The 19151-nt window shown below is 36.3% G+C and overlaps 1 protein-coding gene across 2 annotated transcripts in view; it reads right to left on the minus strand.

The window, feature by feature from the left end:
* Positions 1 to 19151, minus strand: part of MYO9A (myosin IXA) — a 221325-nt gene that overhangs the window by 188594 nt on the left and 13580 nt on the right. For both annotated transcript variants that reach the window (XM_082648185.1, XM_082648184.1), the window contains exons 4-7: positions 14244 to 14343; positions 12694 to 12750; positions 6844 to 6941; positions 4512 to 4638 (exon numbers count right to left, since the gene is read on the minus strand). In XM_082648185.1, coding sequence (XP_082504311.1) covers positions 4512 to 4638; positions 6844 to 6941; positions 12694 to 12750; positions 14244 to 14343 — 382 coding nt within the window. The remainder of the gene's footprint in view (positions 1 to 4511; positions 4639 to 6843; positions 6942 to 12693; positions 12751 to 14243; positions 14344 to 19151) is intronic.

Here is a 19151-nt window from a genome sequence, read left to right on the forward strand (position 1 = left end):
AATGGTCATACACAGATCTACACATATACACAATCACACAAAACACACTAATCTTGCTTGTATTTTGATAAACATCCAAAAAAAATTACTGAATTCATATTTCAATCAGCTACCTCTATAATTTTCTGAATAGTCTTAATCGTGCATATATGACTTTAAATTTTTAAAATAAACTTTCTGGAGGGAATTCCCTGGCAGCCCAGTGGTTAGGACTCGGCACTTTCACTGCCAGGGCCAAGATATGATCCCTGGTCGGGGACTAAGATCCTGCAAGGTGCGTGTTGAGGCCAATAAGTAAATACACTTTATTAATACAAAATATTAATAATTAGCAATGGGCTCAATATCCAATCTACAATGTTTCTCATATTCACCTAATTGAGAAACTGATATGTATATTAAAAATTCATTCTTTAATATTGTTTCAATAGATGTTAAATATACTCAAAACACATAAATCTACTAAAAATTGAACAATTTATAGTAATGATGATGGTTCTAATATTTCACAACAAAAACATGCTCCACAATTAAATACAACTAATCTACTGGAGCTTGTTTGCTTTTAATAATTTCACAAGCCTCTACCCCAGATAGGATTTAGTACACAGAAGATGCAAACCATTCACTACTGCCTGAGGTAACTACAAAAAATAATTGGAAAAAATAAATAAAATTAAACCATTATTTGTTCTTAGAAGCTAAATCTATATTTATTATTGAATTGAATCACTTTGGGAAGGAGGGAAATTAAATTAAACCTTTACTAAAGAGTTTACATTTTAATTAAACCAGTTATTGTGCCTATCTTTCAATCTTATTTCAATGAAAGCCTTAAGGTTCCAATTATCATTATCAATGTTAATCAATTAGAGAAAATCATATTTAAAAATAAGATCTAACTATGGGAATTCCCTGGCAGTCCAGTGGTTAGGACTCTGCGCTCTCACTGCCGAGGGCCCAGGTTCGATCCCCCGTCGGGGAACTCATATCCCACAAGCCGCGCGGCCAAAAACAATTTTAAATAAAAAAATAATAATAATAATAAATAAAAATAAGATCTAACCATAGGCAGGATACCCTGGTAGGTCTTCTCAAACCTTCTCTAGCTCGTTGACTTTGAAGATTATCTTCTTTCTACTTAATAAACCTCCATTCCTAGAACCAGTCCAAACTATATGTAACAAGAAGGAATTTGAGAAGCTTGAGTTCAAAAGTGAGATTTGCTATCAAATCACATTTCGTTGTTACTCTAACTTTGACACTGGTAAGTCCAATTCTCAGAACTGGATTTCTCCTTTTTTTACCAATACCTCTTTAAATTGCCTGAATTCCTCTTACTAGTCTCTCACCAAAAAAAGTAATACTGCACTAGGACCAGAAGCCTTGAGTACTTGCTGAATGCCTGAACTTACAAGAAAGACCACTAGCCACAATACCAAATGTCTGACTAAAATATCACCTGAAATGCCTGCCTGAAATACATCTGTTTTCTGACCCTCATGACCTTCAAAATTACAGCTTTCAGATACCACACTCCACACCCTGGAACTTCCTTCCAATGAGTGAATCTAGTTCCAATTCAAGGTACTCCCTCCTGACCCTTCTTCTAGGCTAACTCATTCCATTAAAGTTAATAAGCAACAGCAAGGCATGTACAAAATAATAAACACTGTAAGGTTAGATCAATAAGAGGCATCCATTGCTCTCAAAGAACATTGCCACCACCCTATAATGGACACAAACTGGTAAACAATTAACTTTATGCTACAAAGCCAATACTGAACTACGCTAAGGAGAAGCAAATGTTCTATGCTGATAGAGTCAGTTTAGACCCTTTAATATGGTTAAGTCCCATGAAGTAGTATATGAACCAAGATTTGAAAGATAAGTGATATTTCAACAGAAAAAAAGGTTATTCATAATTGCAAAAAACTGGAAATGATCAACATGCTCTTCAACAGATGAATGGATAAACCACATCCACACCATGGAATATTACCCAGCAATAATGAGAAATGAGCTATCAAGCCAGGAAAAGCCACAGATGAATCTTAAATGTATATTGCTAAGTGAAACAAATCAGTCTGAAAAGGCTACATACTATATGACTCTAATTATGTTATATTCTGGAAAAGGCAAACCTACAGAGCTAGTAAAAAGATCAGTAGTTTGCTGCGATGGATTGAATAGGTGAAGCACAGGGAATTTTGGGGGCTGTGAAACTATTTTGTATGATAATGTAGTGGAGGATACACGACATTATGCATCTGTCACAACCCAAATAGCAAAAAGAGTGAATCTTAATGTATACAAATTTTTAGAAAATTATTTAAGATGTTGTGGGAATCTTAGGAAAAGAATACAGACCATGACATGAAAACTGTATGACAAATATATGGAACAACCTCAGTGAAGGGGGTGGGAGGAAAAAAGGTGCTGACCTAAGTAATTCTGGAAATAAATGGAGTCTGTAAAACTAGGGGTAACATGAGTCCATAAAGTCATTTCCCACAGGGATATGGGTTAAAAATTCTAATACTGCTTTACAGGTATACTAGAATCCAATACCTAAATGAATGGCAGATTGATGGGAGACAGCTTCCTCACTGTTAGAGTGTGAGTTTACAGATAAGCAAGGGGAGAAGGCTAGAACGATACATGTGCTAATGGATTAGTTAGAAACAACAGTATAATCTCATGTTTATCTTTTTTATAATTTTTATTTTTTTTACTGAAGTACAGTTGACTTACAATGTTTCAGGTGTACAGCAAAGTGATTCAGTTTTATTTATATATATATACTATATATATAAATATGTATTCTTTTTCAGATTCTTTTCCATTGCAGGTTATTATAAGATACTGTATACAGTTCCCTGTGCTATGCAGTAAGGTCCTTGTTGTTTATCTATTTTATATATAGCAGTATGTATCGGTTAATCCCAAATTCCTAATTTATCCCTCCCTCCCACTTTCCCTTTTGGTAACCATAAATTTGTTTTCTATGTCTGTGAGTCTATTTCTGTTTGTAAATAAGTTCATTTGTATCGTATTTTTAGATTCCACATATAAGTGATATCATACAATATTTGTCTTTCTCTGTTTGACTTACTTCACTAAGTATGATAATCTCAAGGTACATCCATGTTGCTGCAAATGGCATTATTTTATTCTTATTTATGGCTGAGTAGTATCCCATTGTGTGTGTGTGTGTGTGTGTGTGTGTGTGTGTGTGTGTGTACACATCACATCTTTACCCATTCAACTGTCAATGGACATTTATGTTGCTTCCATGTCTTGGCTATTGTAAATAGTGCTGCTATGAACATTGGGGTGCATGTGTCTTTTCGAGTTAGAGTTTTCACTGGATACATGCCCAGCAGTGGGATTGCTGGATCATATTATAGCTCTATTTTTATTTTAGTTTTTTAAAAAGCCTCTATACTGTTCTCCATCACAGCTGCACCAATTTACATTCCCACCAACAGTGCAAGAGGGTTCCCTATTCTCCACACCCTCTCCAGCATTTACTATTTGCAGACTTTTTGATGACAGCCATTCTGACGGATATGAGATGATATGTCGTTGTGGTTTTGATTTGCATTTCTCTGATAATTAGCAACGTTGAGCATCTTTTCATGTGCCTGTTGGCCATCTGTATGTCTTCTCTGGAGAAGTATCTATTTAGGTCTTCTGCCCATTTTTTGACTGGGTTGTTTTGTTTTTCTGATATTGAGCTGTATGAACAGTTTGCATATTCTGGAAATTAATCCCTCATCAATTACATTGTTTGGAAATATTTTCTCCCATTCTGTAGGTTGTCTTTTCACTTTGTTTATGGTTTCCCTTGCTGTGCAGATCATGTTTATCTTTATATAGATATAGATGGTTACATAAAAATATTCGTAGATATGTGAATATACTCAGGGGAGTATACACACATATACTTCCTGTCAGAGGAGAGGGCCTACAAAAATCATATCCCTTTTAAGTTGAGTAGATAGCTCAGAAAACATAAGAAATCATCACTCCAGGAAGAAAGAATAAGGTAATAATAAGGACCCTGATGTGGGAAGAAACGTCACAGGAGATGAAGACCTTTGGCTCCCATTCAGCCATGAAGAAAGAAAAAGTAGTACCCTTTTCTCCACCCATCCAGATATCCATCTTCAAATAAAATAATCTAACCAACATCCTACTATGAGAGGAAATCTTAAATATACAAGGAGAAAAATTACAAAGGCCTAGAACATGATACAGTATAGAGTGAAAAACTCATCCTATTCAGCAAATTGAGGAATCAGGGATATCTGGGGCAAAGGGAGGCAGGGAAGAAAACCCAAATCTTCTAAAGATTCTGGCACACACAATAGCAGAAATTCCAACTTTTGGAGTAACACTATTAATAAAAAGTATTAACCCATTTATATCTACAAAATAGTTACACAAAATAAAAACTGAAAAGTTACCCAGTATTTGAAATGACAACTGAGAATGTAATCACTTACTTCTAATAATTCTGAGACAACAGGCAGAACTTCAGGATTACATATATCTATGGAGTCATCCCGGTATGTCTTCTTTTTATAACAGATATTACCCAAATGTAGTATTGCTGAGAGAAGAGAGAAAATCCTGTGAAAATAAAACCATAAATTACAGCTTGCTTATGTGCATTCTCTAAGCTTGTTTCATTCCAAAATTCTAATCAAGCAAATTAACCAGTACAAAGCATTCAGTCTTCAGAAAAATAAGAAATAGGATAATAATGACTAAAATAACTAAAATTTATTGAGTGTTCACTATGTCGGGCACTGTGCAAAGCGCTTTACATAACTCTTTCAGAATTATATCACCTGTCAGATATAGCTATTTGAAGGGGACTTCTTACTATTGTCTGAACCTGCCGTAGTGTTTCAAAAGTCCATGGACTTTCTAAACGCTTTTCATCCTGCTTGGAATGTCCTTTCCCTACACTGTCTATTTCAGATCTGCTGCATCAGAATCTTTAAGAGAAAGGTCTTAGAATCTGTATTTTAACCAAGTAATCTAGGTGATTTTTTATTAGTAGTTATATTTTTTAAATGCTTTCCTACATCATATTATACTGCCCATCATATTATAAATGCTTTTTAAAAAACAGTATGAGGCCACTGGGATATATTATGTAATATCAGGCCCTTAATGAGAAACATCTGTATCTGGACTGTCCTTCCCTCCTGTCTCAGAAGAACACATGCCCCTCCTCCAGCCAACAACTAATCCCTACGCTTCTGCTATACATCTCATGAACTCAGTTTACTCTGGAACATTATTATACCAATTTTCTATCTCTAGCCTGAACCTGACAAGAACTTTCTATCAAAATAATCTCACTTCTCTTTTACTTTAAACAACCCATCCTAGATCCTACATCTTCTTCACTTCATAAACAAGCTTATTGAAATGTTAACTTACACTCCTTGCCTTCACTTTGTCATTCACTATTTGCTAACACATTCTGGCATCTGCCTCCCAGTAAAATGTCTCATAGAAGTTACCAAGAACCTCCGTGTAACTTAGAAAAATATATTATGTCCTTAACTTACATGATATCTCAAAGGCGTTTAACACAGTTGAATACTCCACCTAAAAGTCCTTCCTAGAAATCTATATATACACACATCTTTGTGCCTTCTCCAGTTATTTCCTCAGAATAAATCTGTCCTACTTAAGAAATTTTAACTTTGTGTTTTCCTAAAATTAGGAAGCATTTTAAATAAAACAAAGATATTGCGTTAGGAACCTAAGAGCTGTACTTTCGGAGGTCCGAAGCAACATCTAATTCGTAGGTGTAATTTTTCAAATAATTCAAAATTTTTAAATGATTGAGTCATTAACACAACTCAAACAAAATACAAGTCAATTCTAAAGGAATATTTCACAAAAACATTCTGGGTTAGAGAGGAAACTCAGTATCAACTGAAATATAAAAACTACTGAAAGCCAAAAACATAAAAAAACCAAACTTATGAGCCATTTTTTAAAAAACTATTTTTAGTAGTAGTTTATATAGTTGCACATTACACTATTTCAGAATTCTGGATTCAATAATCAGCACAATAATGTTTCTCACACACAAATATGTGATGCATAGTCTCCAGCAACAATAAATGTCTTATAAACAACTGAATATACTATAATTCAATAGTAAAAGATTTATAAAAATGAATTAAGAATCCCTGCTCTCAAAAAGCTTATAAGGTTAAGGTTATTTGCATCTTTAAAGTATTTTGTTTTATTTTAAATATAATTTACTTCTTTATTTTAAGCATAGTTTACTCCATCCTTATCTCAACCTTTTTACAGTTCTACTTTTTTATATTTACAATGAAAAATATACATTTAGCACAATGCTACAGACATAAATTTACAGTTGAAATACATAGAAAATTATGTTATACTGAAATGTATGCATGTCTTAATAAGATTAAAGATCAATGATATAGAAAGCAAGGAGTTATAAAATAGTGTTACAAAGCAACGGTTTTTAGGTAAGGTACATGGAGAGGTTTGGGGGGCACCATGAGCCCTTGCAATAATATGCAAATGTTTATGTATTACATTTTACAGGAAGAAGAGCTCCAACTTTCAACAGACTCTCAAAGATTTATGACAAAAGAAAGCAATTCAAAACAAGTCTTTTAGAAAAATAAATTTTCTAATTCTAAGTAACATTTAAGATGGAACTGGATCAGGAATATCAGAAAATTGTTTCAAAGGATCAAAGAAGAGGAATTTTTGAAACACATCATGATTTATTCTCTATCAAGGCTATAAGAATACAATAAATAAACTCACTGTCTTCGTGTCTTGGGAAGAAATCCTACCATTTCCATGGCTAGTTGTAAGCGTTCAAAGTCATGCCTCAAATCTTCCCCCTCCACTGTGAAGCAATCCTGTTTTTTTAAGAAAAAAGGGGGAGAAAAATCAAGACTACCTATTGAAAAGTAATCTAAGCCACGTGGAAATATAGTAATTTTAGATAAATATACCTATTATAAAAATTAGAGCTGGTGAAATATTTAGACATTGCCAAATTCATTAGCTCTCTTATCTTACCACAAGTATGCACACTAAACACACACCTACCAAAATACCAGTAGGTAATCTTTTCTCCCTCTTTCACAACCACCCAAGCAAGGATCTCAAAAGTAACTTAAGAGCTAGCAATATGTATAAAATGTTCTGATACAAAGTTTGATTTTGAGTGGTTCTGAAGAGTCTTGGAGATCCAAAGCATTTAAGAGAGCTCAATTCCATAAACAAATGTTATTTATTCAACAAATATTTAATGTGTCTACCCATATGCAAGGTGAACTAGATCCTGGGACACAAAAATAAATTTTAGAACAGGCAACAATTTAGTTGAGAAGTGGAGACTAGACTTTTATAATACAAAGAGGTTTATATTATATCAATATTAGAAATAACATAAATATTATATTCCTAATAACATAAACATGGTAATCAGTCAGCAAAATAAAAAAGTATATGTGAAAGTATAAAAACCTGCAAAGAACACACATGATATGAGTCAGTAAAAATAGTTATGGACTACCAAATAAAAAAATACTACTCTTCTAGAGCAACTCTTGCATTTCACTTCCCCCAAAAGTCAAACGGTAACACTGTACACATAATCTAAATCTTTAAAACAATAAATAAGTCTCTAAATCCCTTTACTATATGTTCTCACAGTCCCTTACACTTAACATTTTCAAAAACCTCCTCACATGTATTTACTTTTTTAATGCCTATCTTCCTATGAAATATTGTATTAAATACTCAATGAACACATGAACTATTACTTGTCTCATTTACTGCAGTTCTCCAGTATCAAGTCAGTGCCAAGAAGAAAGTGGGAAATTATTAAAGCAGATATACAATGAATGATTTATTTGACTGAATGAGATATTCTTTTTTGAGAAGTAAACAAAGTGCTCATTTATTTTTTAAAAAGTATTTATCAAGTATCTACCATGTACAACTTGCTTTAGGCACTGTAAGAATGAGTTAATGAATATATATGTAAATAATAAAATTTTAAATTAAATATTAAGTCTTAGAATACTATTAAAAATATTTTTATTCTCTATGGAAAGGTATACATGGATAGTTTAAATTTTTAAATTCACTTCAAGAAACGTTCTTTCTGAGAACCCATGTACTTAATTTTCTGACTATAAAATTTTGGTAAGCAATTTTAAGACATACTTCTACAGACATGCCAACATCCTACCTACTAAAAAATTTTAAGTTAACACATTTTTCTTTTACCTATAGTAAAGCTTTTTAAAAGCTCTTGCTTTTCTTCCCCCCAAAACCACAAATAGCTCACTCATTTTATGATTTAGTAAAAAGTTTTCTATAATAAATCAGTGGGGAAAAAGAGAACTATGCTTCCGCTTGTATAAACTCAATGATACAGTAATGATTCTCGTAACTGACGGTTGTTCTTATCTACCCCAAGAATGAATAAAACAATGTGTATAAAATATTGAGAACATAAATTGAATAAAGAACTAAAATATAAATACATTTATACTTGCTGTTATCTATAATCAAATTGTTCTTCGGAAATACAAAATGGTCTCAGTGAAAACCAAAATCATAATTAACTTTTAAATGCTTGTACTTAACGCGTATTTCCCTGATGACAACGGTATTAGAAAAACTAAGGATGGACTAACCTACCAGACCAGAAATATCTTTATCTTAATCTGAGTTCCTATGGAAGCCGACCTTGAGACAAAGATTCAGTACAAGTACTAGCGGAATGTAGGGAAGGCAATGTAGCCTAAATAGGGTACAATATTAAAGTAGCTACCACAGTGGGTAACTGGACTTTAATCCCAAAGTAATCTCTGGGAAACAGTATAAAAAATAGACAGGTGGGGCTTCCCTGGTGGCGCAGTGGTTGAGAGTCCGCCTGCCGATGTAGGGGACATCGGCTCGTGCCCCGGTCCGGGAAGATCCCACATGCTGCTCCGCGGCTAGGCCCGTGAGCCATGGCCACTGAGCCTGTGCTCCGCGGCGGGAGAGGCCACAACAGTGAGAGGCCCCCGTACCGCAAAAAAAAAAAAAAAAATAGACAGGTGAAGGAGCAGGAACACTTATATACCACCTCCCATGAGTTATTGGTTGAGGACTTCTAGAGATAAGCTGTTAACTCCTAGGAACTTCTAGAGGGTCATGCAAGAGCACAAGGGTTCTGAGAAAAGCCTTCAAGCGCCAAGATACAAATACTGGCTGTTGGAGGTCATTTAGAAAACAGTGAAACGGTAAGGGTCAAAGAATAAGACAGGGAACTAACCAACAACTGTTAGGACCCTTTCCACTGAAAGAAAATAGTTGATTCCTCTTGTCAAACTTAGCTCAGGCTCTAGTCTTACTTGATAACATGCCACTGCACACTCCCCACAAACACACCAAAATGTTCTTTCATGCTATCAGCCTTTTTTCCCTTTGTATGAGATGAAGAGACTGCTTTCTCATTTATAAGCACCTACAATAAGCCTGGCATATAGTAAACATTTATGAGGGAGAGAAAGTGAAGAGCAGAGTCAAATTACACATTTTTCTCCTACGCTGTATATATTTCTTAGAATGGTGCTTATAAAAATCATACTTTTTTATAGCTACCAGTTGATAATATAGGACATAAATAGGAATAATTGACTTTGAGAATTAGTAAAGATGCTGAAGATCATTTAAGAAAAAAGAATATAAAGAACATAGCCTGATTTGAATCCCAATTACACTATTAACTTGCTTCATCACCGTGGGGGAAGTCACTTAAATTCTGAGCCACTGTTGCTTCTGGTGTGAAAGGTAATCATACTAACTACAACCAGGGGTTTTATAATGATCAAACAGAATATGGATGTTAAAGTGGTTTTTAAATGGAAAAATATATGCAAAGGAAGTTGGGCAGCATGCAGAGACCTTCATATTGGACTGGCATAAAGCCAAAAAGGCAGTATTTAAGGGAGTGACCACAAATTTATAAACTGTTGGACAGTGAATAGCAGTAAGAGTGCTATGTTGTAGAAATACTTAAAATAGGGAGAATGGAAACATTATGAATTCAAAGATTCCTGCCCAAGTTGCATCAGGATTCCTGCAGAAGGTCTACCTCATGGAAAAATGGGAGGCCAGGTACTATACAAATGGTTGGGTTCCTATAAAGGCAGTAATGACCAGGATGGAAGCATGGCCTCACTGAGATATGAGTTCTAATCCTCTGCAGCATGGTGGAATGTCAATATCCTGAGACTTATTCTGGCAATTCTCACTAAACTCGCCTGATAGTTGGACCCTAAAATCATTCAAAGCTTAGTTCAGAAAAATTTAAAAATTAGGTGACACTAACTGTTTACATTGAAGTTATTCAGAACTGGCTTTAAGGTAAAACTGTTTGAATAGATTATTACCATTTAAAGAAGGGAAATTAGCATTTACTAAATATCTTCTACATATCAGTCATTATGAGAGTCACTTACCATTTATAATCTCTAAATCCTCAAAACACAAGGAGTTAATTATGCATCTGTATATTTAATTGTACGTACATTTATAGGGAAGAAAATAGACTCAGAAGTTAAATAAGTCACCTAAATAACAGGGATGGCCAAACCAAAATCTATCCAGTTCTAAGTCCTCTGCTATCTCCCATGAAACACTAGCTGCTTGAGCTTGTATTAATAGGATAACCCTTAAAACGAATTAAATCACCATACAATGGGCAACAACAGGTCCCTCGTCAAAAGCAATTTTCTCACCATAACTTCTCTTGGGATCATTTATACAATTCCAAATAATGTATGTTAAAAAATACAACACAAATTGCAGAACCCTCCTTAATAAGCTCTCTTCCTATAATGCTAGTCACATAAGTTCTAATAACTCAGAGTGGTACAAGTTTAGTTTGCCCCCAAATATACTAAAAGAGGAGCTAAGAGGAAAGAATAAAACAAAAGATCCTCAAATAGACTGCTTGTTTGCATTAATTACCTTGCAAAAAAAAAGCAACAGAAATTAATCAAAGTTCTAACTATAATATATTTGAAAATGTAATAAATGGGAGGGTAGTGATGGAAGTAATGTTAAGGGAGTAGGATAGTACGGTTACAAAGTTCTTCTAAGAGGAAAAGATGGAGAGTGATGTTTTCAGTGGTGGCAGTGATGGGGGGGAAACATTTACTGTGCACTTACACAGTATTAAGCAATCTATCAAACTCTTTAGATGCACTAATTTAATACTCATGAAAGTTAAAGACCATTATTCTTCCCTTAAATAGGTGATGGAAACAAAAGAGTAAGTGACCTGCTTGGGTTCTCAAAACTAGTAAGTAGATGGAGCTAGTATTCAAGTCAGGTCTATCTACTTCAGAGCCCCAAAATTCTTAAGAATTTTGGGGCTTACACTGTCTAAACAATAGCAGACCAGTTCACAATTTCACTATAAGCTCTGTAAAGGCAATCAAGTCTTATATTCACCATATGAGTTTCCCAGTCTCCTACCTACTTCCCAATGAGGCACACACAGTCACCCGGTATACTAGGCGAAAGATGGAAGCTTCTCAAGAGTGACAAAACAGCATAAAATTTTTCTATTAAAAGTTATCAGTATCTATAAATTTAAGTGTCTAAAATTTATTTTCCAAAATATTAAATCTGAAACTGCAAATTACTTGATTTATTATGAAATGGTAATGCAATTAAACTGAAGGAAAAAGTTAATGTCATAATTACTAATCCTTCTCAACTCTGATAGTTTTGCAATTAGAGGAGTTTGTAATCACATGCAGTAAGAATTAAAGTGATGGTTATTTAAAGCAAGGAATAAGACATGTTATGTTTCCAGGAGGAATGGTTAATAAATTAGTTCATTAGTTAATGAATATAGATGAGTGCATGTTTTCAGCCTCTCACATCTGACCTAATTGCAAACTGAAGTAAAGGAAAAAGGCTTTTTGTGTTCTTTTTACAATTACAAACTTGTTCTTACAAAATATAACAATTAAAGCTAAATTTACCTACTCATTTTATATTACATCATATATGCCCTTAAATCATTCTCAATTTAAAACATAAAATAATCTTATTTATAGGAATTTCAATTCTTAATTTTTGGAAAATTACATAAAGGCTATAGCCTCTCTTGCTATTAAAAAAAAAGTATGCATTCATTATGTGAAAAGACTGTTACCTGACATATAAAACAGGAAGGATGTAACTTTTTAAAATAAACAATAAATATTACTCATAATATGTGGGTAACTAAACTATTGAAAAAGAACTGAAACAAACAAATCTCAAGGAAAAAAATCCTATAGTTCATAAGGATCCATAACAATGCTGAAGTCAGGAATGCAATCTATTTATTATTGGTCAAAATAAATATTGAATACAGTCTAAACAGCAAAAACAATCCAAAAATGGTAAATTAACTGGTTTTTAATCAATAAACCATACACATACAAATAAATCAATTCAAATAAATTAAACATTGATTTATCTTCTTTCTCAGAGTCTTTGCTTGTATTTTAGCTGATTTTCTTCCTAAGTCACAAGACAGATGCAAATGAGCAAGGTGAGGGTCCTTTAACAGGAACACAGAATATTTATTTAGGCACTTGTACTGACCGGCTCAGAGTCATAGCAATAATCATCCCAGCTCTGTCTGAGGGGCTTCTTTGTTATCTGAAAGTAAGGCAGATTAGTTAGGTAGAAGTAATAATTATTCCACTTCTCTAATCACCTCTTAGACGTAGTGCTCACATAGCACAGCTGTTACCAAAGAAAGTTATTTTGTATACCAGCACAAAACAAGAAACAACTAAGTAAACATTCAGATTCTGGGAGATCATATATTATCATAACCAATCCATACTTGCTATTATTCAGTTACTCTGAAATATAGTAACTGCTGAGTCCCATAGTCTCTGAATACTGACCTTACGATAAGAATATGTATGGTATGGACACTGATTACAAAAAATATCTGGAAGAGATGCAATAAACTCTGGATTTCTCTAATACTAACAACTATCAGCTCATTTATGGGCAATTACTACTTTTTAAAAAGGAAAATATTTAATCACCCATATATAAGGCAAATAGTTTAAACAGGAAAGGAAAGGAAACTACTCAGAAGCTAAATCAATGATTTTTTTTAATATACTTAAATTCAATACAGTAAAAATGCCTAGTGTCATACTGGGAAGTGATATATAACACAATTTTGAAATTCTCAATATAGTAATACAGAGTTATATTAGCTTATATAAATATGTAGTTTCAAAATTAGGAAATATCAGTTATACAGCATGCTCTATATCTTGCAAAAAGTCTGAGATGTTACTTTCATAACCCTAAATACATACTACAATCTCCGAGCCACATCAAAGTGTCAATTTCCTTACAAAACCCTCATAAGAATTTTTTAAATTACCCAAAAGGAATTTCTTTCCATAGACATTACATCTTGCCTCAAACAAAAAAATGAGGGGAAACAATCTATTATTTAAATGATCTACTGTCAGACCAATTCCATTATTACCAGTTCTAGAATTTCTGTTAATATGAGGAATAAAATTGTAGAAACCAATGCAATGAAAAGTTGTGAGAATTACTACTTATTATGGAAGTTTAGGGGTGAATTCTGAGTTACAAGGTAAGTTACAAATTCTCTAAGTCATTTCCTTTAGTGAATTTTCATACTGAATGTTTAATAGGATAATCACTGAGTTATAAAAATAATCATACTCTAAGTCAGTATCATAATATCATGCAAAGAGGTATATGTATTAGACTTCAAACATGCAAATAAAGTTTCAGTAATCCTTTGACAAGGGCAAGCATGAATCATTAGTAACATTTAACATGCTGTGGTCTGTAAAAGGTAAATCACTTTGGAAAGAGTAAAGCATTTTTCTAAGCTGGAAGTATCTATAAACAGTTTATTATTCTCTTAAAGAGTCTCACAAAAAGCAATTTTCCAATTCATATAAGAATAATAATTTTTAAATTTAAGAACTGCATCACATAGATTTTTAGATTGCATACATGAAAATGCTAGTTAATATCCACTACCAACCAGGTTTCAGAAACAAAGTACTAGGAAAAAAAACTTTCCTCAAGAGCTAAAATTTAATAATGCCCTACATTTCAAAACGCTTTTCATGAACTCCCACCTGATTGAGATAATGATATTCTTCCGGTTGTTTAAGATGGAATGCTAATCTCTCTTCTTCACTTGCTCCTGCCAGGAGGTAATAAAATACATGATAGTTCCTGTTGGAAACAAAGAAGTATGGCTTTATAATGAACATGGTCTAATGGTTATTATTCAACAAGAAAAAAGAAAAAGAAAACATTAATTAGTAAACTGTTTCAGCTTTGCTTCATTTTCTTAATACAAAGGTGATAAATTCAATATTTAAGTACTACAGGGGAATTCAAGTGGCAGTCAAGTGGTTAGGACTCAGAGCTTTCATCACTGCCGTGGCCCAGGTTCAATCCCTGGTCGGGGAACTAAGATGCAGCAAGCCGCGCAGTGTGGCCCAAATAAAAAATAAGTACTACAAAATAAAATAATGTTTTGTATGCTGGAAACAAAAGAGAAAGGTGAAGGCAGCAATACAGTAAACGTGAGACCTCTAAAAATTCTCTCCACAGAACCAATTAGAAAACTGGCAAATTTATCAGAATCAACTCTAGAAATTAACCAAAAGAAAACAGCAATCCAGAGAGTGTTTACACAAGAGAAACAGCTGAATCTCAGTAAAAACTGAAGCTTGATGGCCTTTTAAATTGCCCTATTCCACCTCCTGCTTACCAGATCCATGGTAGCTTTCAATACCAACAGCTTACAACTGAAGTGGACACCCAAAGTCTGGCAGCCTCCAAAAGAGGGCAGAATGGGGTTGGGGCTCATTCAGAGTCTCATTCCCTGAGAAATATGATTATCTGATCTGTCTGGTTGTTCCTTGGAAGGAGCCATTTTCAAAACTATCCTTATTTGACCTGACTCAGAGTTAGCCCAGTACGAAAATCTTTGCCCCAGAGACATTTGTAGGAAACAATTATAGGCAATTTTTGAACATATCAGCCTCCTGCAGCCATGAACAAATGTTGGGGCACACAGTAGGCTCACCAAAGAACTTAAAGGGAAAAGGTGGGAAATGAGACATCCACAGAGGCTTTGAAAAGCCCCAATACGCTCCTGGGAATCTAAAAGGCCATGTGCATGCATAGCCTGTGCCCATTCCCAGGGTTGCATGTCCACTCAGCAAAGACAAGAGGAGATACTAACCTCTCACCTATCACTAACCCGGAAGGTCTGCACAAGGAGGAAGTAAAGGCTAAGGCAGAATTACAAAATGCCTACCTAGGTGTTAAACGTCATGGCCCAATACCCATAGAGAGCCCTGAGGCAAAGTCTGGGAGACTTATTGTTTCCAACCATTTGAGGAACACTCTGCTCAATCATTAAATCTAACCAAGCAGATACTTCAATAGCTACACTTGAAAAAGACTTTTCAAAGACTTCAAATTAGCTCAGAAAATTCACAAAACAAACACAAGGAACAAAAGTAACAACCACAAAGCCTGGAAGGGGAGGAACTCATTTCTAGAGCTGCCACATGATTATTTTAAATGTCCAATTATTACTTAAAACGTCCAATTTTCAACAAAAATTTACAAGTCACGCAAGGAAATCAGAAAGTATAGCACATACAGGCTTCCCTGGTGAAGCAGTGGTTAGGCATCCACCTGTTAATGCAGGGGACACGGGTTCAAACCCTGGGCCGGAAAGATCCCACATGCCGCACAGCAACTAAGCCCATGCACCACAACTACTGAGCCTGAACTCTAGAGCCTGCGAGCCACAACTACTGAAGCCCGTGTGCCAAAACTACTGAAGCCCGGGCACCTAGAGCTCATGCTCCACAACAAGAGAAGCCACTGCAATGAGAAGCCTGCACGCTGCAACGAAGAGAAGCCCCCGCTGGCCGCAACTAGAAAAAGCCCGCACGCAGCAATGAAGACCCAATGCAGCCAGAAATAAATAAATAAATAAATTTATTTAAAACAAACAAACAAAGAAAGTATACCACATACAAAGGAGAAAAAACATTCAATAATAACTGTTCCTGGGGAGGTTCTGACATTAGACTTACTAGATAAGGCTTTTAATCAGCTGTTTTAAATACAAAGAACTGAAGGAAACCATGTTTAAAGAACTAAAGTATGAGAATGCTGTCTCATCAAACAGAAGCTCTCAATAAGTATACAGAACTTATAAAATAATCAAAAAAGAAATTTTGGAGTTCAAAATTGTAATAACTAAAATGAAAAACTCTCTAGAGGAGCTCAAAAGCAGATTTGCAAGCAGAAGAAGGAATCAGTGGACTTGAAGAAAGGTCAGTTAAGGCTAGTTAGTCTGAGGAAGAGAAACAACCATGAATGAAGAAAAATTATCAACCTCAGAGATCTGTGGGACACTATTAAGGAGACACCAACACATGTACAATATAGAACACCAAAATATGCACAATGGGAGCCTCAAAAAGAGAAGAAAGAAAAGAGCAGAAAGAATATTTGAAAAACATGACCAGAAACTCCCCAAATTTGATGAAAAATATCAATCTGTACATCCAAGAAACTCAATGAACTCCAGGAGGGAAAAACTCAAAGAGATCCACACCTAGACAAAGTAAAACTGTTGAAAGACAATGAAAAAATTTTCAAAGCACCATGAGAGAAATGCCTCATCAAGGGATCATAATATAAGATTACCAAATGATTTCTCATCAGGAACCATGGAAAGGAAACAGATTCAAAGTACTAAAAGAAAAAAAAAAATCAAGAATTATATATTCAGCAAAACTATCCTTCAAAAATAAAGGAGAAATTAGGATATTCCCAGATAAACAAAAATTAATATACTTCAGAGCTAACAGATGGGCCCCATAAAAAATGCTACAGGGAGTTTTTCTCACTGAAATGAAAGGAAACTAGAGGAGATTCAATTAAGCATTAAGAAATAAATAGCAGGGCTTCCCCGGTGGCGCAGTGGTTGAGAGTCTGCCTGCCGATGCAGGGGACATGGGTTCGTGTCCTGGTCCGGGAAGATCCCACATGCTGCGGAGCGGTTGGGCCCGTGAGCCATGGCCACTGAGCCTGCGCGTCTGGAGCCTGTGCTCCGCGGCGGGAGAGGCCACAACAGTGAGAGGCCCGCGTACCGCAAAAAAAAAAAAAAGAAAGAAAGAAAGAAATAGCAGAGAGGACCTTCAAGATGGCGGAGCAGTAAGATGTGGAGATCACCTTCCTCCCCACAAATACATCAAAAATACATCTAATGTGGAACAACTCCTACAGACCACCTACTGAATGCTGGAAGAAGAACTCAGACTTCCCAAAAGGCAAGAAACCCCCCACGTACCTGGGTAGGGCAAAAGAAAAAAGAGAAAACAGAGACAAAAGAATAGGGACAGAACCTGTGCCTCTGGGAGGCAGTCGTGAAGGAGGAAAGGTTTCCACGCAATACGAAGCCCCTTCACTAGTGGAACCAGGGGGTGGGGAGGGGGAAGCTTTGGAGCCAAGGAGGAGAGCACAGCAACAGGGGTGCAGAGGGCAAAGAGGAGAGATTCCCGCACAGAGGATCAGTGCCGACCAGCACTCACCAGCCTGAGAGGCTTGTCTGCTCACCCAACGGGGCAGGCGGGGCTGGGAGCTGAGGCTTGGGCTTCGGAGGTCAGATCCCAGGGAGAGGACTGGGGTTGCCTGCGTGAACACAGCGTGAAGGGGGCTAGTGCGCCACAGCTAGCCGGGAGGGAGTCCGGGAAAAACTCTGGACCTGCCTAAGAGGCAAGAGACCATTGTTTCGGGGTGTGAGAGGAGAGGGGATTCAGAGCACCACCTAAACGAGCTTCAGAGACAGGCGCAAGCTGCGGTTATCAGTGCGAACCCCAGAAGACGGGCATAAAACGCTAAGGCTGCTGCTGCAGCCACCAAGAAGCCTGTGTGCAAGTACAGGTCACTATCCACACCTCCCCTCCTGGGAGCCTGTGCAGCCTGCCACTGCCAGGGTCCTGTGATCCAAGGACAACTTATCCAGGAGAACACACAGCATGCCTCAGGCTGTTGCAACGTCACGCCAGCCTCTGCCACCTCAACCTCACCCAACATTCCGTACCCCTCCCTCCCCCTAGTCTGAGTGAGCAACAGTCCCCTAATCAGTCGCTACTTTAACCGCCCCTCATCTGGACGAAGAACAGACGTCAGAGGGGAACCTACACACAGAGGCAGGGCCAAATCCAAAGCTGAACCCCAGGAGGTGTGTGAACAAAGAGAAAGGGAAATTTCTCCATGCAGCCTCAAGAGCAGCAGATTAAATCTCCACAATCAACCTGATGTACCCTGCATCTGTGGAATACCTGAATACACAAAGAATCATCCCAAAATTCAGGCGGTGGACTTTGGGAGCAACTGTAGACCTGGGGTTTGCTGTACACACTGACTAGTTTCTGATGTACATGTTTATCTTAGTTTAGCTTTTAGTGCTTGTTATCATTGGTGGATTTGTTTACTGGTTTGGTTGCTCTCTGCTTTTCTTTTTTTAATTACTTTTTTATTTTAATAATTTAAAATTTTTTTTTTATTTTAATAACTTTATTTTATTTTTTCTTTCTTTCTTTTTTTTTTCTCCCTTTTCTTCTGAGCCATGTGGCTAACAGGGTCTTGGTGCTCCGGCTGGGTGTCAGGCCTGGGCCTCAGAGGTGGGAGAGCCGAGTTCCGAGTTCAGGACATTGGATCACCGGAGACCTCCTGGCCCCACATAATATCAATCAGCGAGAGCTCTCCCAGAGATCTCCGTCTCAATGCTAAGACCCAGCTCCACTCAACGACCAGCAAGCTACAGTGCTGGACACCCCATGCCAAACAACAAGCAAGATAGGAACATAACCCCACTATTAGCAAAAAGGCTGCCTAAAATCATAATGAGTTCACAGACACCCCAAAACACACCACCGGATGTGGCCCTGCCCACCAGAAAGACAAAATTCAGCTCCAGCCACCAGGACACGGGCACCAGT

This window comes from Grampus griseus (assembly GCF_964374135.1).
Source record: "Grampus griseus genome assembly, chromosome: 2".
Classification (NCBI taxonomy): domain Eukaryota; kingdom Metazoa; phylum Chordata; class Mammalia; order Artiodactyla; family Delphinidae; genus Grampus; species Grampus griseus.